Source organism: Miniopterus natalensis, chromosome 4 (assembly GCF_054644295.1).
Source record: "Miniopterus natalensis isolate mMinNat1 chromosome 4, mMinNat1.hap1, whole genome shotgun sequence".
NCBI lineage: Eukaryota > Metazoa > Chordata > Mammalia > Chiroptera > Miniopteridae > Miniopterus > Miniopterus natalensis.
Window position 1 is genome coordinate 63,770,134 of NC_142084.1, and position 23,894 is coordinate 63,794,027.

The following is a 23,894-nucleotide window of genomic DNA, read 5'->3' on the forward strand; positions in this document are numbered from 1 at the left end:
TGGATGGTTATTGTACATCCTTGTTATGATTACAGTTTCCTCTCCTCCAGGCCTTTGCCCGTGCTGTTTGCTCTGACTGGAATGCCTTTCTTATATGGAAAACTCCTACTTATGCTGCAAAACTCCAACTCCTAGCTCCACTTTCTCTCTGTCAGGCATTGTTTTCTGATGGCTTAGCAATTCCTTTCCATTCTCATAGCAACTCTATTCGTCAGGAATCATTGTTGTACCTATTTCACAGAAAAGGAAACAGAAGCCCAAAGAAGGGACCACCCAAGGTCACACAGCCAAGAGTGGGGAGAAGAGGGGTTTGTAGTAGGCAGCTTCTGAGCTGACACACACACACTTCCAACCTTCCATACTCAGTGGCAGAAAGGGATGAAGGAAATCGTGGTTTGCAATATGGGCATCTAGTCATCATGACTTGGCCACCTCCAGGCTGGGTCTGTGTTCTAGGCCTCCAGCAGCCAAGGCCTCATCCAGGGTTCCTGAGCCGAGGCTGCCCTCCAGGAACCTGTGCTGAGCCCAGCTCCCTGACATTTATCCCAGGACTCTTGTCCTCATTCTGGGCCAGAGTTAAGTCTGTTTTCGGCCAGGCAGATGTCAGTCCAATGGCAGAGAAAACTGTCCACCGCCTCCCTGTTCCCACCCAGTAGGTTCTAGGACTTGGGCGGGGGGGGGGGCAGTGCCAGCCTAGGCCAGAGCAGTGTCCACTTTCCTTAGCCTTACTGGGAGGTGTGGGACTGATGAGACAGTAAGATTTGGCCTCAGTTGGCCTCTGGAGGGGTTCAGGGTGGATGATGAGGGGAGTACCCACTGCACAGCTGAAAGGAGGTACTGCCTCCAACATCAGGAGTAGGGTCTCAGAACTGACAGAAAGACAGACAGACACACACACACAGATGCAGACAGAAACACAGAGACATGGAGAGACACAGAGAGACTCAGAGGCACCGCGTATGCCTGCCCTCTCACTCAGCCCTTCCCTGCCCTTGGACAAGCCCCTCCCCCCCAGCCTCTCTACCTCTCCCGGGGGGCGGGCGTCAGGTGGACTTGTGGGGCCACACCCCAAAGGGGAATCCCAGGCCTCCACCCTTGGATTTATTTTGGGGGATGTAGGAGTGAAGACTAGCCATGAGAAGGTCCCTTCAGTACTGGGGCTGTAAGAGCCTAGAGCACCTCTTGGACCCAAATTTGGCTGCCCCAGGCGTCCATCTGGCGCCACCATGGCCATAGGAGCCCAGTTCCAGGGGTGGACGAAGTGTGTGCCCCAGGGCCAGCCTAGGGGACAGCTGGGGAGACGGTGATGAAGGGGTGATGTGAGCTTCCCCTCGGGACATTGGGGGCTGCCTGCTAAATCAAGGCACTTTGGGAGGGAGGTGCCATGAGCAGAGGATGAAGAAGCTGACAGTTCACAGTACAATTAATAAGAATGTGACGTCAGGGAAACAGAGCAGGGGAGAGGTGTGGAGAGGGGTCAGTGGGGTACACTCTAGACAGGAAGGAACTCTTGGAGGAGGTGACTTTTGAGATGAAGCCTGAAGGAGATGGAGGTGTGGAGGGACTGAGAGACAGTGCACCAGGCAGGGGCACAGCCAGTACAAAGGCCCTGAGGCTGGAATGGCCCAGAGGCTGCAGGGAATGTTGAAGAGGGAGGTGATGAGAGTGATGGGGAGGCCAGGACCTGGCGCTCTTTAACCTGCCTTGCATTTGGGAAGGTGCCTGGAGGAAACGGGGCCCAGAGAGGGAAGCTGCCTGCCCAACCCTGAAGCTCAGCCAGGCCTCCCTGCCCCCTCTGGCGGCCTGAGAAACCTGAGGCTGGCGGGCCCAGTGCCAGGGGTGGGCAGGGGAGGGACTGCCAGGCCTGCCCGCTCCAGGCAGCTGCCAGCCCGCCCCAGCCACCAGTCCAGCTGGTGCCCATTTGCTGACGCTGCCCTGGGCTGGCCTCCTGCTCCTGCCTTGTGCGGTGCCAACCTCCCTGAATGGCGCTGTGGGCAGAGGCCAACTTCGGAAGCTTGAAGTAGAGAGAGGCTGCCCACGGTGCCCCCAAGGAGGGGGACAGGAGAAACTACAGGGGTCCTCAACACCTCCTGGATGGAACCAGGAAGCAGTAATAACAACAAAGTTAATAATAGCTGTGGACATGTATTGAGTGCCCACTGTGTGCCCATTCCACATCTCAACTGGTTTAATTCTCTCCACCATCTGGGAAGGAAATACCTTCTCCCGTGTTTTCCATAAGGAAACAGGGTTCCAGAGGTGGTCAGGCACTTGCCCAAAGTCACACAGTTTGTAAGAGGCAGAGGAGAATTAGAACCCATGGACTGTGAGTCCTCAAAACCCCTAAAAGAAAAACACTAAAGCCCTACCTGGTTTGGCTCAGTGGTTAGAGCATCGGCCTATGGATTGAAGGGTCTCAGGTTTGATTCCGGTCAAGGGCATGTACCTCAGTTGCAGGCCCGATCCCCCATCCTCACCCTGGTCAGGGCACGTGCTAGAGACCAATTGATGTGTCTCTCATGTCGATGTTTCTCTCTGAAAAGCAATGGAAAAAATATACTGTTCCACTCTCTCTGAAAAGCAATGGAAAAAATATACTCTGGTGAGGATTAAAAATAATAATTTTAAAAAGGGGGAAAAAAGAAAAAACACACCTTTGAGGTTATCAGGTAGGACTCCCACTCCCAGTTGTACAGATGGTAAAAAGGGCAGGCCCTGAGTACATAGTGAATAAATGAATGAAGAGGGGTGAGCCACATTAAAGTGCCTGCTGTGCCCAGACCTGGGGCCAAGTTCTCCATAAGGGCACCGTGGGCTAGAGTGGCAAGAGAAAGGGCCTAAGCCTGGAGAGAGGGGACCTGAGCCAGCCACAGCTCTGCCCCTGGCTTGCTGTGTGACTTAAGGCAAAGCCCGGCACTCTTTGATTTAGGGTTGGGGATGGAGGGGACCTGAGGGCAGGAAGGAAGGTCCTGTGGGCCACAGAATAAAGTAAGCCAGGCCCTGACTGAGGGTCTCCCTGTCCCTGTTAATCTTCCTCGCAGCACTAAGTGTTGTGCTGGGGAGGCAAAGGGTGGGCAGGAGGGTGCGTGAGGTTGCCTATTTCTTTGTACTATGGATATAATTCATGTCCATGCTTGCTCCAGGCTGTGTGAGGTGCATCTCCCTTTCTGAGCCTCAATTTTTCCATTTGTAAAATGGGGTGAATACAAACTGTGTCCATTGAATTGAGGGATCAGAGTCAGTGACTCCAGAAAAGTACACAAGAGGCACTGAATAAATGCTCACTCAGTTCCTTCCTGGATCCTCTCTGCAGCTGCAGGAGACCTCAGTTCTGCTCTGAGACTCGGAGCCATTCTGCCCACAGTAAACCCACAGGGGCACACATGACTCAGGACAGGCACCTTGTTGCCTCTCTAAGTCTCTGGGTGGCAGAGAGGTGAGGGGTCCTGGCAGCCTGGATTTTCCCAGGGCCAGGCAGCCAGGTGTGCCAGTGTCTGTCTGGACAGGAAAGGTAGCTGCATGAGTGTGGAGGCCCAGACACCAGCTGACGGTATATTTATAGTGATGGTGGGAGGCCTCTGGGCTCATGGTTATAGTGGCCAAGAGGGACTAACAGGTGAGGGTACTGCTAACGCAGCAGGCCCAGAGCCCACAGTTGGAGCTGCACAATGTTGGGAAGTTAGGGGCATATGAGTGGACTTAATGCCACTGAACTGTGCACTTAAAAATGGTTAAAGTGGTAAATTTTATGTTATCACTATTGTATCATCATTTTAAAAATTACTTGTTGTTAATAAAAATAATAAATAGTGATGCTTTCTATATGTATAATGTAATGATAAATAATTCATAAATGTAATATCAGTGTTGGTAATATAATAATAGTTATTATGATCACCATTGTCACCATCGTACTGCGGTTCTAGGCCCAGCTCTGCCCTCTTGACCACTGGGCAGCCTTGGGCAACTTAGTGCCCATCTCTGGGCTTCTACTTGGCAAAGTCAGCACAGGGAGTATCCGGTGAAGGGAATCCAGATAGCATCTAAGAGAAAGAAGCCTCTTAGCACATGGTGAGTGCTCAGACATGAGAACTCTTGGTGAGTAGGTCCTACCCCTGCAGATGCCCCTACACATGTACTTGGGTTACACGTGGGCACACGCCAGTGCAAGGGTGCTGAGACAGCCCATGAGGGTGCCTTGTCCACACAGGCATGGCGCAGGAGCCCGCAGAAGCGGAAGGCATCACATTGCACCTGTGGCGGCCATCCTGGCATGACAGGGCTGCAGTTGGTACCCTGGCCCTGTGCCCAGGGAGCTAAGGGGTGGCTGAGGGCAGCTAGGGACATCTCCCAGCCGCCCCTCCCCAGCCAGCTGCCAGGCCAGCCCCTCTCCCTCCAGCTGGGTGTGGGCAGGAAGTCACAGATGGTCAGAGTTGGTGAAGGATGAGGGAGGGAGCACTTAGGGACACATGGATGTCTTGTCCACATGGGGAAACTGAGGCCCAGAGAGGGATGGGGCACTGCCCAGTAAGGGCCCTTCTTCTGGTCCATTCTGACCCATCTTATGTTCCAGGCCAACTTGTGGGGTGCCTGGGCAGGGAAAGGAGGGACCCCTTATACTGCAAGTCTGGAAGGGGTTTTAAGGCTGGGGTGGGGGAGACAATAGGATGCCAGAGCTAAAGGGGCGTCTGGATCCTCCAGGGGGGGCAAGTTCTGGAATTCCCAAGGCCTGAGTTCTAGAATTTCCAGAGCTTGGGGGGTCTTCCCCCTCCAGGTGATTCTAGAATTCTCCTAGATGAGTTTCAGAATAGCACGGTCCAGTAGAAATACAGTGTGAGCCACATAATTTAACATTTTTCTGGTATCTATACTTATAAGTGTGAATGTACAGGGGAAATTAATTTTAACAACTTATTCTGTTTAACTCAGGGCATCCAAAATAGTGTCATTTTGACATATAATCAATATGAAACAGTTGAGATGTTTTACATTCTTTTTTTGTCCTGAGTCTGTGAAATGCAGCATGTGTTTCCCACTCACATCTCCATTCCAGCTGACCACATTTCAGGCACTCAGCCCCATGTATGGTCAGTGGCTGCTGTGTTGGGCAGCTCAGCTCTAGAACATCTGAATTCTAGACTATTCCGAGGCAGATCTCCAGTCTCCCAAGTGGGTTATGAGAATGCAAGGAGTGGATTCTAGAATGTCTCACTTTGGGGCTTTCCCCCATCAGCACTGCTGACATTGGGGTGGGGTCATGCCTGTGGGGGGCTGTCCTGGGCACTGTGGGGTGTTAAGCAGCATTCCTGACTTGATGTCAGGAGTATCTCCCAACTGTAACAACCAAAAATATCTCCAGACATCATCCAGCATCCTTGGGAAGCAGCATCACCCCAGTGAGAACCACTGTACTAAGGGAAGCCTTAGAATTCTTTGAAGTTAGATTATTTTACCACCCGAGAAATGGTTCTAGAATTCCGCAGGCTGGTTCCTTGATCTGGAATTTCTCAAATGTATTCTTGGCTATCCAGGAGCAGGATCCAGAATTTCCTGAGTTAGGTCTCTGGGTGTCCAGAAGCAAAGTGCAGAATTTTTTACATTGGTTTTTTTCTTACCCATGGACAAGCTCCAGAATTCCGTGAGCTGGATTCTAGCACATCCTGGGGTGGGTTCTAGCATTCTTTAAGGCGAGTTTTTACAGCATCTGGAAACAGCTCTCACCATCTCCCAAGCAGGGTTCTCGAAAATGTGAGGATAGATTCTAAAACTCCCAAATCTATCATCAATTATCTAATCCAGTATTGGCTTTACCAATATCCAAGAAACCCTTAAGTGTATTCTGGACCATTTACAGCTGGTTGCAGAATTTCTTACCCTGAGTTTTTGCGTGCTGGAAGACAGGCTCTGGGATTCTCTTGAGCTGGTTTCTAGAACATCCAGGGGACAGGTTCTAGAATTCTTAGAGTCAGGGATCCAGAAAGTTCAGGTCAGAGTCGAATAAGCCTGTCCTCAGACATTGGTGACTGAGCCGAATATTCCAGAAAAGAGGGGGAAGGAGGTAGATTTTAATTTCTCTGAGGCTGTCTTGGGGGCAGCCAGCTGGATGGGGGCCCACATGTGGTTTGACGTGTTTGGGAGCAGATGGTGGGGATGTGACTGAGAACCTGGAATAAGAGTGGAGACTTTATTTAATCCCTAGTAAATGTCTTGTTTATTGGATGTGGGACATGGAAACTTGGCTGTGTTTCCAGAGGCTTTTGTGGGGTTATGGACACTTAGTAGGTCCTCAGTTGAAGGCAGCACTGTAATAGGTGATGGTGACATCTGGCGGGAGGCAGGGGTTGTCTGCCTGTGTGCTTTGGGTGCTGGGGGCTCTTACAGGGGAACTGCAGGCATATTGAGGGCTTACCTAGTTAAACCCTCAGTAAATGTCAGGACTTATTAGCACCATTTTATTTCACCTTAATTCCACCGAGGGATGATCATTAACTGCATTTAACAGATGAGGAAATTGAGTCCCAGAGAGGCAAAGCCACTGGTCCAAGATTGCACAGCTAAGAGGCAGAGTCAGGATTCAAACCCAGATTTGGTATCTCTGAGGGCCCACAATATTCCCACAAAAAGGAGCTGTTTGGGGTGCCTCAGGGACCTACCCAGGATGTCCCAGGAGTCCCTGTTTGGGTCTAGAGTTTAGCTGGACAAGGAACACCTTTGGGGGCTGCAGCCTAACTAGGGGGTTGGGCAAGCCTCAAACCCTCAACCTGGGGGAACAAGAAAGGTAGAGGTGTAGCCTAGGCCAGCTGTCTCCCTTTCTGTCTCTGTCGCTGGGTCTCTCTGTCTCTCTGTCTCTTTGTTTCTCTCCTAGTCCCTGTCTTTGCTCTGCCCACCTCCCTGCCTTCGTCAGTCTCCTCCCGGCCTCCCACCCCAGGCCAGCCTGCGGGCTGCCCGGAGGCAGCAACAGCAGCTGAATGGGCCCCTTGTTCCTGACCACACCCACCCCTTGGGGTCACCCCGGGACAAGCCCTGGCAGCCTGCTGCCTTAAAGGGCCAGCATCCGGAGAGAAGGGGGAGGAGAGGGACCGCCTCCACTCCCAAGCCCCACCCTTTCCAAAGATGGAAGAACTGATGTGCATGGTGGGGTGGGAGGGCACCATACCCAGATACCTCCAACCCATGTGGTCAGAGGGATGGACCCTGGGCTAGGGAGGCCTGCCTGGGGGAGAAAACAGTGCACACATGCACGCATGGTAGGGCTTGGGTTTGACCTTGGATGTATGTATCCCTTCTCCCCTCTGTGCCTTGGTTTCTTCATCTGTGTCTGAGGCTCCTTGTGCCCACCCTAAGGGTTTTTTAGCAGATGGAATAGTATCAGCCAGGATTTGGTACACAGTCGGCATTCTCCCTGTACCCATTGTGCAATTATATAGCACCTGCTACCTGGGTATCTTGTGGGCATTTGCCTGCCCTGTGACAAGGCATTCACTTCACCCTTCTCTGTGCCTCAGTTTCCTCAAATGTAGAATGAGTTCAACCAGCAAGGGTTAAGCCAGTTAATAGAATTACAAAGGTTTTAGAGCAGGGCCCAGCACAAAGCTTAAGGTTCCATTTATTGAGCGCCTATTGCATACTAGGCCTTGCTGAGAAAGGTCCTATTTGCAGCCGTTTATAGGGAGGAACTGAGAGATTAAGGCTCTGGCTGAGGCTTACAAAGCCCAGATTTCATCCTAGCTCTGCCACCTCCACCTTCCACTCTGGGCTGTGCAGCTCCAGGCTGCTCAATTCCTTCTCTGGACCTCAGTTTCACCTTCAGAACAATGGGAATAGCTCCTGTCCACTTGCACACTAGAAGCCTTTCACTTCGTCTCGCCCAGAGAATGCTGTGTCTGGGAGTCAGGGCTTCCCCCAGGCCCGGGCTGCACCTAGTGGCTACTCTGGGTGGCCACGGCTCTCCTGCGACTTAGGCCAGCCCCACAGACAGCCCAGGACAGGTTGCCGGGACAGGTTGCTGCCGGGTGGACAAGCCTGTTCCCTGCCTTCTTATGTAATCAGGTTATGCAAGGGCAGCTGGTCTGCTTACATAAAGGGAGGCGGGCCAGAGCCCAGCTGGGGAAGGGGAGGCTCTTAAAGGGACCTGAGTCCCCTTTAGGGCCCTGCATGAACCCACCAAGGGAAGCCTCATAAGTCCTGGCCAATTTTGTGCTCATTGATGCCATCATTGTTATCATTACTATTGTTATTGATTATGTTTATTGTCACACTGCTTTTCCCCAATAGTAGTGGGTCAGTAGAGTAGGGCACAAAGTCCTGACTTGACCCACTCTTCTTCTGATGCTCAGTTAATCCCTTCTCTCCCTGAGCCTCAGTTTCCCCATCTGGTCAAAGGGGGATGTCAGTGAAGAAAGGCAGTGGGGCATAATGGGGGTCTTGCCCTTGCCACCTGCTCACCACATCAGGCAAGTGGCATCCCTCTCTGGGCCTCAGTTTCCCGACCTGTAAAATAGTCCTGCTTCATGGGGCTGCTGAAGGAGACATGAGTGAAATCACGCAAAGGGGTTACGACCACATTGCGCACACATGCTCAGTGCTCAGCCAATAGAACTACTTTGTTGTCAATAAGTATTTATTAAGCACTTACTGTGCCAAGCACTTTTCTAGGTCGTGGGGACACCACAGTGAACACCACAGACAAAAACCCAGCCCTCATGGGGCTCACAGTCTGTTGGGGGAAACGGACAAAGAGCAAGAAATAAAGAATAAGAGACTAACATCAGTTCATGATAAGGGCTATGGAGAAATATAAATGAAGGCAAAGGAATAGAGAGTGATGGCCTGTCTGCGAATTTGACATTTGAGTTGAGACTTGAGGGATGAGGAGGAACCAGTTGTGTGAAGAACTAGGGGACAGGCATTCTAGGCAGAGGGTGCAGCCTGTGCAAAGGCCCTGGGGCAGGACTCAGCTTGGCATATTGGAAGAATAGCAAGGAAGCCCATGTGGCTGGAGCAGAGTGAGCATGGGGGAGAGAGGGAGTTCTGCGAGGGCAGAAAGATGATGGGGCCAGGGAGGACTTGGGCGATTACCTGGAGGGAGGTGGGCGCCCTGGAAGGCTGTGGGCAGAGGAGGGACTGGACCTAACTCAGGCTCACAGGCGCCCTCTGGCCACAGCAGAAAGGACAGACTCTGGGGGCCAAGGATGGGAGTTCAGAGACACAGGCTGAGGCTCCTGCACTGATTCAGGCCAGTGGTAATGGGGGCCTGCCAGGCAGAGGCAGATTCCAGAGGTATGAGAATTCATTGGCAATTGTCAGCCTGGGCCTAGTGGGAGAGTGGAAGTCACCCGAATCACACACCTCCTTCTGATGCTGGCACTGTCCCTTCTGACTCTTGCCCCCTGCCTCCTGCCTGTAGCAGCAGCTGCCTGGGAATATGCAAGGAAGGAAGGGGCAAGGCAAGGGCACAACACCCCAGACACACCCAGGGACACTCCTGGAATCAGAACGTTGTTAGCGGGCAAGTTGGGATGTGGCTTTGGTTCCCAGGTGGCCCTCAGGACTCTGGGTATGCCAGATGCACAACTGCCAGCTTCCCAGCCCTAAGCTGGGTGTTTCACCTGCATAGGCACTATTTTTCTCAGTCTTGCCAGGTGAGCTTGGGCCAGCTCCTGCCCCACCCTGTGCCTCTGTTTCCCCCTCTGCAAAGTGGGAGTGATAGTCTGTAATTGTTCGGCAGGTACAATGAGCAAACAGTAGGTGCCAATTCAGTGATTAGCAATAAGGCAGGAGGCTGAGGGGAGGGAGCTCCCTGGCATGAGAGGCATGCAAGTGAGAACCCACAATACTCACTGAGGTGGGCCACTGGGCAACTGACTGCCCCTCTCTGAGCCCATTTTGTTCCTGTAAAATGGGGACCACAGCCACAGAATCCCCGTGGTGCCAGGCCAAATTCTTGCTCAAAAAGGTGTCTAGGCTAACGTTTTGCAGTCTCAGCCCCTTGTGACAGCTGGGGAAACTGAGACCCAGAGAGAACCAGAGACTGGCCTGAAGTCACACAGCTAATCAGGGACAAAGGGAGGCCATACGCAGTCTTGCCACATGGTTCTTACACCCCAGGAACAAGAAGAAACCCCTGGAACAGATAGCCTGGCTCGAAGCTATTCATTGTGCCTCAGTTTCCAAATCTGTCAAATGGGCATATGGCTGGAGTTGGTAGGAATCCCTGGATACCCGGGAAGAAGCTGCAAGTTCTGCCTGTATCCCATCCTCCTGGGGTACTGGGGAGACATTTTGGGGAGGCCACCCCAGTTTCCCTTTGGCACTGGCAGAGGAGGAGAAAGCAGATTCCTGGGGGCTACCAGGTTAACTAGGCTCCTTCTGTTGCCAAGCCCCTCGGTACTGGAACTGCAACCCGTCTAGCTCTGGGGAAGCAGGCCTGGCCTCACCTGTCCAGTAGAAGAGCTGGAGCTGGATAGTCTGTCCCACCTCAGACCTTTGCTGCACAGCCTTTGTGCACCTGCCCAGTCCCTGTCAGACCTAGACACATTTAGTGACGCAGCAGGCAGTGCAGCTGTCTCTCTGCATGCACTCAGACCAATTGTTTAACTTCCCCAGGGCTTCATCTGCCCCACTGTAGGTCTGTATTTAGGTCCTGGGATTGTGTGTAGTTCCTGGCTTATAAGCACTCAATAAATGAAAGTGATTATTACTAGTATTTTCATACACTAGTCTCTCTACCCACAAGCCCATTATCCTGGCAAACTCCTACTTATACATCAATGCCCCAACACAAATGTCCCTTCCTCCAGGAAGTCCTCCAGGCCAGGTTCCTGTCACTTCCTTGGGCTCCTCCTGCCACAGATCCTTCCCTTTGATATCCAGAACCTGGAGCAGTTGGTTGGGCTTCTCAAAAGAGGATTTCTGCTCATTCTTAAAGGACCAAGGAGACGGAGATGGGCAATGCTTGGGTTACATTTCACACCCTGTCTTGGGCCTATTGTCCAAAATCCCCTATGTCACCATTGGTTTAAGTCTACATCCCACTAAACCTAGCATTTCCCTCTGAATATCCCCCAATTTTTCCATCATCCCTCAGATTCCTTTGTCCGATAAGCATTTATTTTGCACATATTGTATGCCAGGCCATATCAAGATGGCCTGGCATACAATAAGTGCACTCAGTTAATCTTTCAGTGAACATGTGTTGGGTGCCTACTGTATGCCAGGCTCTGCTGAAATAATCACACTCGTCTTCAAGCATCTATTGAGTGGCAGCTATGTGCAAGCATTTATTATTGAGCACTAACTATGCCAGGCTCCAGGAAGACACACCGCAGACGGGGAGGGAGTGTCTCCCATGGCGGGGTGAGGTCTCCCGCTACACCCCTCCCTTCAGGTTTGGGCCCTCTAGTGTCAACCTCCTCCTGGATTTGAGGCAGCAGGTTAAAAATGTGGGCACTGGGACCACAGCAGCTGGGCTCCAATCCACTTGTCCACCTACTGTCCATGTGACCTGGAGTAAGCTCCTTCTGTCTCTGACCCTTATTTTCCCCTCTGTAAAATGAAGCGTCCAACAGTCTTACCTGTGTGCAGTTCAACATCTACTTTCTAGAGAAAGGAAAAGTGAGGCATGGAGGAGGGCCACCATGTATCTGTTCCCCCTGCCTCCTTATGGGGTCCCTTTTACTGACCACCCTCTAATGCCAGGCCCAGAGAGGGGCAGGGCTCACCCGAGGCCACATGGTCTAGAGCTGGCTCTGCCCTGCCCCTGGAGCCCTCCCCTTGGCGCCTGCCTCCCTTGACCAGGCTGCTGGCCTCCAGCCTCCCAACTACCCTGGGGCCGCTGGGTCAGTGACACGGCCCCAGAAACATCAGAAGGAAGGGGAAGCTGGGAAGTCCCCCCTCACCCGCTGGGCCACCCCCACCCCATGCCCATACTTGGCAGAGGGTGTTTGTTCTCGGGCTTCCGTCCGCTTTGTCCACCATGGCCACAGATGGCTTCCGGGGCTGGCCTGTCCCCCTCCCGTGGGCCTGCACATGTGTGCTCAGCTCGTGGGCACATGTGGCTCCCGGAGGCCCCCCCAGGCTTGCCCGTCTCCCGCCCAGCCGCCGAGCCAGGCGGGCCTGCCAGGGAGGCGGGAGGAGGCCTTGGCAGAGCTGCCGAGGAGCCAAGAATTTGCTCCAAATGTAAACAGCGAGTTATTTTAAGTCGCCCCCCCTCCCCGGGGGTGTTGACACATTTGACATTGGAGGGGGGGCAAGGGTGCGTGTGTGGATATTTTTAACCTTGTTTTTCACATCCTTGGTGCCACCCGGAGAATTTGGTTCACGCCGAGTGGCCGTGATGGGGCTGCGGCCGGTGCGGGGTGCGGGCCAGGCAGCAGCGGGCACGGCCTCCGGGCTGCGGGCGCCAGCGCCCGTTGGCACACACGTGTTTAACCCCTTGGAGGCTGCAGAGGAAGCCGGAGGAGAGGGAGGCGGACAGAGCCGGCCTGTGCCGGGAGCCCCCCCACTCACCCCACCCTGCAGGGTGGGCCCGGCGCCCAGGCCCGTGCCAGCTCCTCCTGCGCACAAAATGGCCGCCAGGGCCGGGAAGCATCTGGAATAGGGGAGGGAGAGGAGAAAATGGCCGCCGGAGCGATGATGTCATAAGGTGGTGTAGCTGCCAAAAGCGCCCTGGGACGGGGCGCTTCCACGCCTGCGGGCCCCAGCGTGGGCCCGGTGGCCCTCAGGGGCCTGCCCGCGGGCTGCTCAGGCCAGACATCCCGACCCACCATCGCCAAGCTCCCCGGGAGCCCCCAGACGCCCCACGTCCGGCTTGAAGCCACCCGTCGGCCCGGCCGAAGCCCAGCGCGTGGGGACGCCGGGGACTGGGGACTGGGGACAGCCATCACGCTGGCCCGCCCGTCAGAGCTGTCCACGAGCGCTCGGCGGGGACCGCAGCCAGGCTGTGGAGCAGGCGGGGGTGAGAGCTGGTCGGTGGGAAGAAAAAAGAAACTTTTCTTTGAAAGTGATTCCAAAGCAGGTTGGCTCGGGCCCAGGCGGCCAGAGGCGGGGGAGAGGGAGATGGAAAGTGTGGTCCAGACTCGAGGAACGCAGCGGGTCAGGAAGGACAGGGCGGGGGAGGCCCTGGTGGAGGCTGGTGTCCAGGAGGTCACCCGGCCGTGCCCTTTTGCCTCTCGGGTTCACCGCTTCTTGTCCAGATTTCCCAGACCATTCCCCAGGGGCAGATTGGTGCCATGAACGTCTAGCATCTGGCTTTTTTCCTTTGATTTGTCCAAACAGGCCCTGGAGAAGGGCTGGGCAGGGGGTTGAGATCCTCCGAACTGAGACATTCAGGCTCAGAGAGGGAAAGGACTTCTGCTGAGGTTACACACCACCGGGGATACTTACAGCCAGCTCTCATTATTGTCGGCCTTGGGGGCTTGTGCTGTTGCGCCTGTAGGGTCAGGATGGGGTGTCTCCAGGAAATTCTTTGAAGCTCGGGGCAATTTTGGTTCTCGTCTTCCTTCCACACTACCAGGGAAGTCCAAGTACAATCTAGCCCAAGGCCTTCATGCTGTGGTTCAATGCCTGGTCCTTCTCAGGGGTTGGGAGGAAACCCATGACTGTAAACCTCATTGGGCAGCACTTTGTGCCTGTTTTGTTCATTGCTGTGTCCCCGGAGTCTAGGACAGGACCTGGTACACAATAGGCAATCAATACATGTGCTGAATGAAAGAATCAGTTTCCCCTTATGCTTGTGTTTGCAGAAACACTAGGCTCGGGCGGAGGGGGGGCGGCTCAGGGCCGCAAAGCAGTTTGTAACATAACTGGATATACACAGAATCTGTTGTCACATTTCTTGGGAGGGACATGAGGAGGTAAACTGCTGAACTTCTCCAAAGTCAAGCTCAGATCCAGTGTCTGGGCCTGTGGACACACAAACCATGTTTAAGCAAACACCTAAATAAGTGAGGGAGTGAGCCAGGCAAGCATTTACAGGAAAGGCATTGGAGGTAGAGGAAATAGCTCGTGCAAAGGCCCTGGGGCAGAACTGTGCCTGGCATTTTGGACAAACAGTGAGGAGGCTGGTGTGGCTAGAGCAGAGTAAATAAGCGAAGAGAGGAAGGAAGTGAGGGCAGGGAGGGTACTGGGGCAGGTCATGCAGGGCCATGTGGGCCATGGGGAGGGGTTTGGACTTGCATAGAATTATAGACCCAGATTCAGTCAAATGTGTTGGGGGCTAGGACAAAGGTTTGGACAAGGGGCCAGGGGAGGGTGTCCCAGAAAAGATGTTAAAGTGGGCTGGGAAGGGTGGCTAGAGTTTGTCTGAGAGGGAGAGGGGTAGGGAAGGTGCCCGGGAGGAGCATGGTGGGTCGGGGGGGGGGGGGGCAACACACGGACGAAGGCCAGGGTCACATGTACAGCATGGCCTTCCAGGACAAAGAAAGTTGAACCTTAGCCTGCTAATATTTAAAAATGTCTGGTGACACTGGAAGCTGGGAATTCCAGGACCTGGCTTTGGTTCTCTCTCTAGCTGGCTGGTGTTGGGAAGCAGACGTGGCAACCCAGCAAAGCCAGCTACATTTGGAAGGCTGCTAAGGTTGGAAAATAAACCAGGTGAGCTCACTGTGGCAGCCGATGCTAGTCCAGCAGACAAGCCGCTGGGCCCTAGTGGGAACACTAGGCTCTCCCATATCCTGCCAGGTTTTAAATAAGTGTAATTATGGTTTCAGCAAGTCCTTACTTTCTACATCCCAAAGATTAAATAAATATGACCCCTCTGTCCATCCCCAGGCCATCACCCTGGGCTAGGTTGTTACGCCAGCCAGGATGCCTGCGCATGTTTCCTCTGTGCCCTCCCAGCACCCAGGAGTCCAGAATTCACTCAACAGCCAGAGACTGTGTGTGTGTGTATTTAAGTAAAATATATAGAACATAAAATTCACCAGCTTAAACACTTTCAAGTGTATATGGTTCAGCGACATTGAGCACATTCACATTGTTGTGCAACCATCCCCACCATACGTCCCCAGAACTTTCTCACCTTCCCAAACTGAAACTGTCCCCATTAAACACTCCCTCCCTAATCCCCTCCCCGCCCCCGGCTCCCGCCATCTACTTTCTGTCTCTATGGACCTGACTCCTCTAGGGACCTCCTGTGAGTGGAATCACACAGTACTTGTCCTTTTGTTTCTGGCTTATGTCACTGAGCATAAGGTTCTCATGGTTCATCCATCTTGTAGCAGGTGTCAGAATGTCTTTCTTTTTAAGGCTGAATAATATTCCATTGTCTGGATGGACCACATTGTGTCTATCCACTCATCCGACGATGGACACTTGGGTTGTTTCCACCTTTTGGCTGTTGTGAATAGTGCTGCTCTAAACACAGACATGCAAATATCTGTTTGAGTCCCTGCTTTCAGTTTTTTGGGGTATATACATTGGAGTGGAATAGTTGGGTCATAGGGAAATTCTATGTCTAACTTAAAATTTTTTTTATATTTATTGATTTTTGAGAGAGAGAGAGAGAAACATCAGTTTGTTGTTCCACTTATTGATGTATTCCTTGCTTGATTCTTGTATGTGCCCTGACGGGGGATCAAACCCACAACCTTGGAGTATCAGGACGAAGCTCTAACCAACGGAGCTGCCCGGCCAGGACTCTGTGTTTAACTTCGTGAGCACCTCCAAGCTGTTTTCCACAGTGGCTGCACCATTTTACATTCCCATCAATAGTACATGAGGGTTCCACTTTCTCTGCAGCCTCGTATAACATAGATCAAGTCATATCATTCCTCGTCATGCTCGAGAATAACACCCAAGCTTCTCGCTGCAGCCCACATGGCCCTGATGGTCCAGCTCCTCTCCCCTTTGATCCCCTTCGCTCACCATGTCTGAGCCACATGGTCTGTTCTTCAAACAGCCCGTGTTTATTCCTGCCCCAGAACCTTTGCACTTGCTGCACCATCTGCCCAGCTCTCCCTGGGGCTGGCTTCTTTCCATTCCTAAGTCCTCAGCCCTAATGTCACCTCAGAGAGGTCCTACTTGACTTCTGTTTTGAAAGTCACCCCCAGAGCCAACTCTCTGTCCCCTCACCCAGTTTCATTACCTCTGTGGAACTTAGAACCATGCAAAATTATCTCAGCCTTCTGCTTGTTCTTTTCCTGTCTGTCTCTCCTCCCTTGGCTCTCTGCCATTTTTCCAATCCTGGCAAGTAGTAGGTAGTCGACACATATCTGTGACATTAATACTGGGTTGATCTCCCCGTTATGGACAGTGGCAGTTTTGGCCACCAGGATGAAAGAAGTTGTCAGGTGTGAAGGGGGTGGGTGCTCCAGGACAGGAAGGGCGGCACCAGAGGCCACAGCAGTGCCTTTGTCATGGGCTGGGACAGACCAAATTTGGGCTCATGGCCATGGACAGGAAAGAACAGTTTGTACACTCTGTCAACGGGATCCAGGTTACATTTCTTTTGTCGCCATGATCATGTGTTTGTTTGAGCAGAAGGCTACAGGGGGTGGTGACATTCCAGCTGCACATGAACACCCCCACAGACCTGGGAAGTAGAAAGAATGGTCCCCAGCTAAACGAGGATGTCACTTGAAATACAGCTGCTGTTGAGGGCCAGACTCTCACTTATACTAGCATGAGTGTGGTTAGTTATGCTTCATGCATGGTGCTAAAGAGCCTGTGTGTCTCTGAGGAAGGCTCCAGAATGAGGGGAGAGTGTGAGCCATGTAGATACTGAGGGAACAGTGTTCCACACAGAGGGGACAGCGCATGCAAAGGTCCTCAGGCAGAACCGTGTCCAGCGTGTTGGAGGAACAGGAAGGAAGACTGTGTGGCTGGAACAGAGTAAACAAGGGGGAGAGAAGGAGAAGGTGAGGGCAGGGAGGGGGTGGGGGCAGGTCATGTGGGCCACAGGGAGGGCTTGGGCTCTTATCCTGAGGGAGGTGGGAGCCCTGGAGGGCTGAGGGCTGAGGGCAGAGGAGGGACAAAATTCATTTAACTTCTGAGTTTGGCAAAATGCTCTCACCAAAACAGTTTTTATCCCTTTATCTGTGATTGGCCCCTCCCCTCTCTCAAACCCATAAAGTCAGGAAACAATTGAGAATGCCCACTTTACAGATGAGGAAAACCGAGGCTCAGAGAAGAAAGAGACACAAGTAGTCCAAAGTCCCGTGCCAGGCTGTGCCAGAGCTGGGACTCAGAGCCCAGGTTTTTGGGCATGGCTGTAGCTTCTAGAAGATGCCCCAAGTGCAGATGAGTTTGGGACCTGCCTCTTCTTCAAGACCCCAGTGCATTTTACAGGCTCTGAAAGTCCCACACTTGCCTCAAGAACTCCAAAGCAATGCCTTTCGACCATATGCATTCACATCTCTGGGCACCCCGGTAGGAATTCCCCAGCTCAATTGCTGATAGCATAAACTTTGGTTCACCAGCTTCCACTGTCCTGCTTTAGTTTTTACAGTGTGTCTGTCCATGTTTTCCTCACACTATTGAGAATTCATTCAGAGCAGCACCAAGGGCCAAACTGAACGAGCTGACTGCAGGAAACATATTTGGGGTGGAGAGTGGGGTCGACAAAGTCAGGAGAAAACTCATGATCAAGCAACATTAAAGTTCAATAAGATGTTCATTTTTATGTTGTTAAGAGAGGAGCAGATAAAACCAGGTCAGTGTATCCATTTTCTTTGCTGTGTGGGCTTAGGTAACTTACCCTGTCTGGGTAAACCAGACTGTCAGCCTCAGTCAAGAACTGCTACAGGGAGTTGGGTGTATAAGTTTTCCCCATCTGGAATATGGGCACAATAATCACATCTCTCCTGGGGGAGTTTTGAAGATTAAATGAGTTAATGGAGGCAAAACTTGAAGCCTCACATAGTCTAAGGAATGACTACTCAGTGTTAACTATTGGATGTACCGTCTGAAAAGGAGTGACCTTGTCAACCTTCCCAGGAGCCAGTCTCAGTCCCTCAAGCGCCAGGGGCTGCCACTCCTATCTCAGGGTTGTGTGGCCTCCCATGCACTTGGCAAAGCCTGAAATTATACTCCTGGTATATGTGATTACTTGTTCATTGCCTGTTGCTCCCCCTATTAGGACATCAATGCCACGAGGGCAGGGATTTTTGTCTTTCTTGGTCACTGCTGTGTTCCCCAAGCATTTGGTACCCAGGAGGCACTGACTGATCAAAGGAGAGAAGTAAATGGTAGTGCTGTTCAGCTCCAATTTATGGATGAGGAAACAGAGGCTCATAGATGTGAAAGAACTTGCCCAAGAACACACAGTAAAGGTCCAGATGGAAAATATTTCAGACCTGACAGGTCATGTATGGTTTCTGTCCCATATGCTTTTCCTCTTTTTACAACTCTTTAAAAATGTATCTGACTTTTTTTTTTCCATTATTGCTCCCCCTACAGAGCCTTTTTAGGTATTTTTTTCCCTAATCACTTCACCCCATGAAATTTTAATATCATGGATATACTATATACCTATTTGTGTAGTGTATCTATATCTATACATATATTTATGTTCTATACATAAAAAGAGCAAAATTCTTTAGCCCCCCCTACCACCAAGAACCAATTTTTGCCCCCACTGAGAATGGGTAGATTTAGACCAGGGTCTCCCCGTTGGCACTACTGAAATTTGGATCGGGTTACTCTCGGGGGGGGGGGGGGCTGTCCTGGACACTGTAGGGTGTTGAGCAGAATCCCTGGCCCCCACCCACTTGATGCCAGGAGCACCCCCATTGTGACAACTACAGATGTCCCCAGACATTATCCTGGGGGGCAGAATTGCCCCAGTTAAGAATCTCTATGCTAGGCAGACAACTTTTAACTGACATCAGCTTTGGGAAATAGACTCTGAGCTGGGCCTCAGTTTACCAACCTTATCAATTGAGCAGATTTAATCAGATGGCACCACAAAGCTCTTAACATAGTGAGAACTGAAAGCTGCCCACTGGAGGCTGAGGCATCTTGGGGCATTGGACATTAGCCAGCCTTTAGACATTGTCTACTGTGGGCACATCTGTTCAGACTGGAGGAAGATCCACTTTAGGGTTGGATATCTAAGTGGGAGGAGGAGGAATTAGCTGTGTCCTTTTTTTCTGGATTTTTCATGGAACATGAAAAATGAGCAGCTCAGCCCAGTAGAACTTTTGGTGATGATGGCAGTGTTGAGCACAGTCCAATCTGGTTGCCATAGCCACGTATTGCTGTTGAGTATTGAAAGGTGACCAGTGCGACTGATATCCTGAAAATTTAATTTCATTCATTTAATTTAAATGCAAATCCATATGTGGCTCCCATACTAGATAGCTCTAGAAGCTGGGGAGTTTTTAGGAGCCAAATGACAGGTAAGACATGAGCAGGTGGGTGAGAAATGTTTTGAGGTTTTAGAGATGATTAAAGAGGAAATAGCATAATAAAAAGGAAAAAAATTCTGACAAAGGCCACAACATGAATGGACCTGAGGACATTATGCTCGGTGAAATAAGCCAGGCACAAAAGGACAGATACTGTGTGATTCCACTCATGTGGTCTCTAGAGAAGTCAAATTCATAGAGACAAAAAGTAGATGGTGGGTGCCAAGAGCTGGGGGAAGGGGAGGGGGAGTTAGTGTTTAATGGAGATAGAGTTTCAGTTTGGGAAAATGAGAAAGTTCTGGAGATGGATGGTGGGGATGATTGCACAACACTTTGAATATGTGTAATGCCAATGAACTGTACACTTAGAAATGTTTAAATGGTAAATGTTATGCTATGTATTTAAACCTAAAAATTAAATTTAAAAAGAATTTAATGAGATAGCATGTAAGGACATCATCATATTATTTAGAAATTATCCTTATTTAAATTAAAAAATATTTCCCAGGACTATGGAAAAGGAAGAGATCTTCAGCCCAATAAAGGGATCTACAGAAACTCACAGCTAACATCATACTTAGTGGTGAGAGATTGAACGAGTTCCCTAAGATCACAAGCAAGGCAAAGAAACCTCCTCTCCCCACTTCTATTTAACAGTGCTCTGGAAATCCTAGCCAGTGCAGTAAGGCAAGAAAAGGAAATCAGAGGCATACAGATTGGAAAGGAAGAAATAAAACTATATAGAAAATTCCAAGGAATCTTAAAAAAAAAAAAAAAAAAAAAAGCTCTTAGAACTAAGAAGTAAGTTCAGCAAGGTTGCAGAATACAAGATTAACACACACACAAACCAATTGCATTTCTAAATGCTAGCAATGAACAATTACAAACAAAAATTAAATTAAAAACACAGTATCATTCATAATCTGTCCGAAAACTTCCATGTATTGATTGGCAATTTGGTGACAACCATTTTATTCTTAATATTAGCTAACTAGATGACTCAACAACACCTGGGAGGTTGGGTTTATCTTTCCCAATTTACAGATAAGGAAATGAAGGCTCAGAGAGGTGGTGTGGCTGCCTGAGGTCACAGAGTGAGTGAACAATGAGACGGGCCCTAACTAGAGCCAGCCATAGCCTGCAATCGCTTTTATGGAGTACAAAGCAACCAAGGCACAAACAACCACAGAGCTGGTAATAATAGTAATAAGGCTCTTCCAACATTTGGTGAAGTACTTACTACACACCAGCCTTTGTTTCAGGTATTTTATTGTATGTATTATCACCTTTTCTCTGATGAATAGCCTTTGAGGGAGGTACTATGGTTGTGCCATTTCACAGATGAAGAGAGTAAGGCAGAGAACATAAGGCATTGCATCTGAGGCCCACAGCCTTGTCTGCGTGGTTCCAAAGTCACAAGCTCAGAGGCGGTGCTCAAGAAACATGCCCACTTCCCGAGTGCCAGCCGGGCACTGCTGCCTGCTGAGTCCATGTGGGCACCGTTTCCGGAAGAGGGTCCTGTGCCCGAGGCCCAGAGCCCGACGGATGATTGCCCGGGCTGGGCACTTCCCAATGGAGTAGCCACTCGTGCCCAGCCTCAGGGCCATCCAAGCGGGACTGGCGAGCTCCGAGGGGCTGCTGGCTGCCCAACCTGGGAGTGGCCATAGGGCTCAGAGCCGAGCCGGGCACACTCCCCTCAGCTGCTGCCCAGCGATGCTCAGCCCAGTTGGCCATGGTTGGGGCTGCAAAGCCAAGTCAAGAAGGAGCTGCCCCATCCATCTACTCCTGGATGGGAAACTGAGGCACAGGGCCTTGCACGGGCCCACTCCTGTTTATGGCACACTCAATCTTGGCAGCCAGTAGGTGTGCAACACACCATGTATGCAAAGCCACTAGCACAGTACCAGGCAAACAGCAAGAGCTCGTGACTATTTTAGGAAGTATCATCATTATTATTATCTCCATGACAACACTGAGGGAACAGAAGCCCCCAGAGGGGAAGTAACCTCGCCACAACCACACCTCCTCTGAGGATCCCAGATGGATGGGAACTCAGGCATCTGATCCCAGAAGCCAGATGGCTCACGCACGCGCAGAGCGTTGGATGTCTGGCCACCTGCCCAGACGAATGAAGAAATACAGTTGACCCTTGAACAACATGAGTTTGAATGGCGTGGATCCACATGGAATTTTTTTTCAATAAATACTATAAATGTATTTTCTCTTCTGCTTTTTTGAATAACCTTTTCTTTTCTCTAGCTTACTTTTTTGTAAGATACAGTATGTAACATACAAAATATGTGTTAGATTGTTTACGTTATCAGTAAGGCTTCTGGTCAGCAGTAAGCTATTAAGTTTGGAGGGAGTCAAATTATACAAGGATTTTTAACAGTGCTCTTAACCCCCACGTTGTTCAAGGTTCAACTGTTGCCCTCATAACAGAGCACAAGTGGCATGGAGTGGGGACCTTTTCAGCATTCTAACCCTGTTTTCCTTGCCTATAATATGGGTACAATAACAATGCCAGCTTTGTGGCTATCTTAAGAATTTAAGGGAACATATAAAATGGGAACAATAAAGTGCCACATCTTTGGTCATTTTAGGGATTTAAAAATAACAATAATAATAATAATAATGATAATGTTATAGACATTACCATGTATGCCCAAGTGCTTCAAGATGTATTATCCCCTTGTGACCTCCTGGCTACTCAGTCAGGCCTGGGCAATGCTCACACTCATTTGAAAGAGGAGAAAACTACAGCTCAAAAGAGTTAAGTGACTTGCCTAAGGTCACACAGCAATTACTCTTAGCTCTGGGGTATGGCAGGTGCAGTGGGTGTGTGGGGGGCTGATTCTCTTTCTCTGGCATTTGATTGTGATTCCCACCACCTTTCTGTTTGACCTGAGAGACAAACAGGTGGGTCCTGGGTTCTGTCCACCTGGGCTTGGTCATGTGCCCCCCCCCCCCCAGCCTGGTCCTGGGTGGATGTGGGGGCTGCAGAGGGAGCTGGCGTGATCACCATCCAGGCCACTGGAGCCAATAAAGCTGAGCTCAGCGTCTGTCTGCTACATTCCTCTGCCAAGGAGCCTGATTATTTTTAGATAAGATGGATGAGAGGGTGCTGGGACAGGAGTTAGCCCCCAAGCCAGGTGGATTGGATTGGTAGGGGCATTGTAGCTGCAGAGGGACACCTCTCAGCCCCCTCTCTAGAGACCCTGAGTAGCACCCCAAGACCAAGGGCTGAGCCCTCAGGACTTCAAGGGCAGAGGACGAGAGGAGGGGCCCTAGCATTCAATGATTTATCTCTGTGGCCCTCATTTTCTCCATCTGTAAAATGGGCATGATAGCTTCTACCTCCTAGGGCCGAGGCAGGATTAAATGAGCTACCCTATTTCACAAATGAGACTGAGGCTCAGGGGAGGAGCTCTAACCCAGGACCGAGCCAGCCCCTGCACATGGCTTCTTGCCCTGTGTGTGAGGCCATATTTCAGCACGTAGGTATACGTGAGCCCTGGGTACCTGTGCTGATGTCTACAGGTGCCTGGCCAGACATCCATGACCTTCTGGGGCAGCAGCCAAGGGAGGGCGCCAAGCAAAGACCCCAGGGCCTCTAATGTTCAGGGGCCATTCTGTGTCACCAATTCCTTCCTCTCTTTGCAGATGCAGAGCAGAGCGGCAGTCCCCGGGCAGGGATGGGCTCTGACCAGGAGGACAGCAAGCCCATCACGCTGGGTGAGTCTGGGGAAGGTGAGGGGTGGAGGGCATGGCCCTGTTTTCTGAGCATCTCCCCTTGTGTGCTCTGGTGGAGCTGTGTGTGTGCTTCATACACATGAATGGTCAATTCCTCACAGCTATGCTATGGTATCTGCTGTGTTGTTCCATTTTGCAGATGAGGAAACAGGCACAAAGAGGTTAAGGGGCTGCCCAGGGCCACCCAGGGAGCATCTGGGCTCCAAGGTACTCACTCACCCCATGAGAGAGGCCCTGGAGGGCCCTGCATTCCCATGGGACATTTAACAATAAGTAGGAAAATCAGTTCTATGTTGGAAGGTGGAAAGTGGGAGAATTTGCCTGAAGCATGGCTGAGAGCAGAGCCCTGAAGAACAGAAAGGATTTAGAAGCTGCTTCTGCCCTGCCCTCCCCCCATCCTGACCCCACAGTCTGTCCTCCCCAAAGTGGCCAGAGGGCACCTGTGAGTACCTGAGTTAGGTCCCGCCCCTCCTCTGCCCAAAGCCTTCCAGGGCTCCCACCTTTGGGTGGGGGGGTGAGCCCAAGTCCTTCCCACAAGGCCTTGCACAACTTGCCCACCCACCCCACCCCCATCCTTTCCTGCTCTCCCCTCCATCTCTCCCCCTCACTTTGCTCCCTCACTCTGCTCCAGCTACATAGGGCTTCTCCTTGTTCCTCCAACATGCCAGGCATGGGCCTGACTCAGGGCCTTTACATGTGCTGGGACCTCTGCCTGGAGAGCTATCTGCTCTCTCGCTCTCTCCAGATCTCCCAGGTCTCAGCTCAAATGCCCCTCTCAAAGAGATCTTCCCTGAG

General features: G+C 51.3%; 1 protein-coding gene across 3 annotated transcripts in view; it reads left to right on the forward strand.

The window, feature by feature from the left end:
* The window catches only part of NFIC (nuclear factor I C), a 56,548-nt gene that overhangs the window by 12,435 nt on the left and 20,219 nt on the right, over positions 1–23,894 (forward strand). For all 3 annotated transcript variants that reach the window (XM_087816637.1, XM_087816635.1, XM_087816636.1), the window contains exon 3: positions 23,010–23,081. In XM_087816637.1, the coding sequence (XP_087672763.1) occupies positions 23,010–23,081 (72 nt within the window). The remainder of the gene's footprint in view (positions 1–23,009; positions 23,082–23,894) is intronic.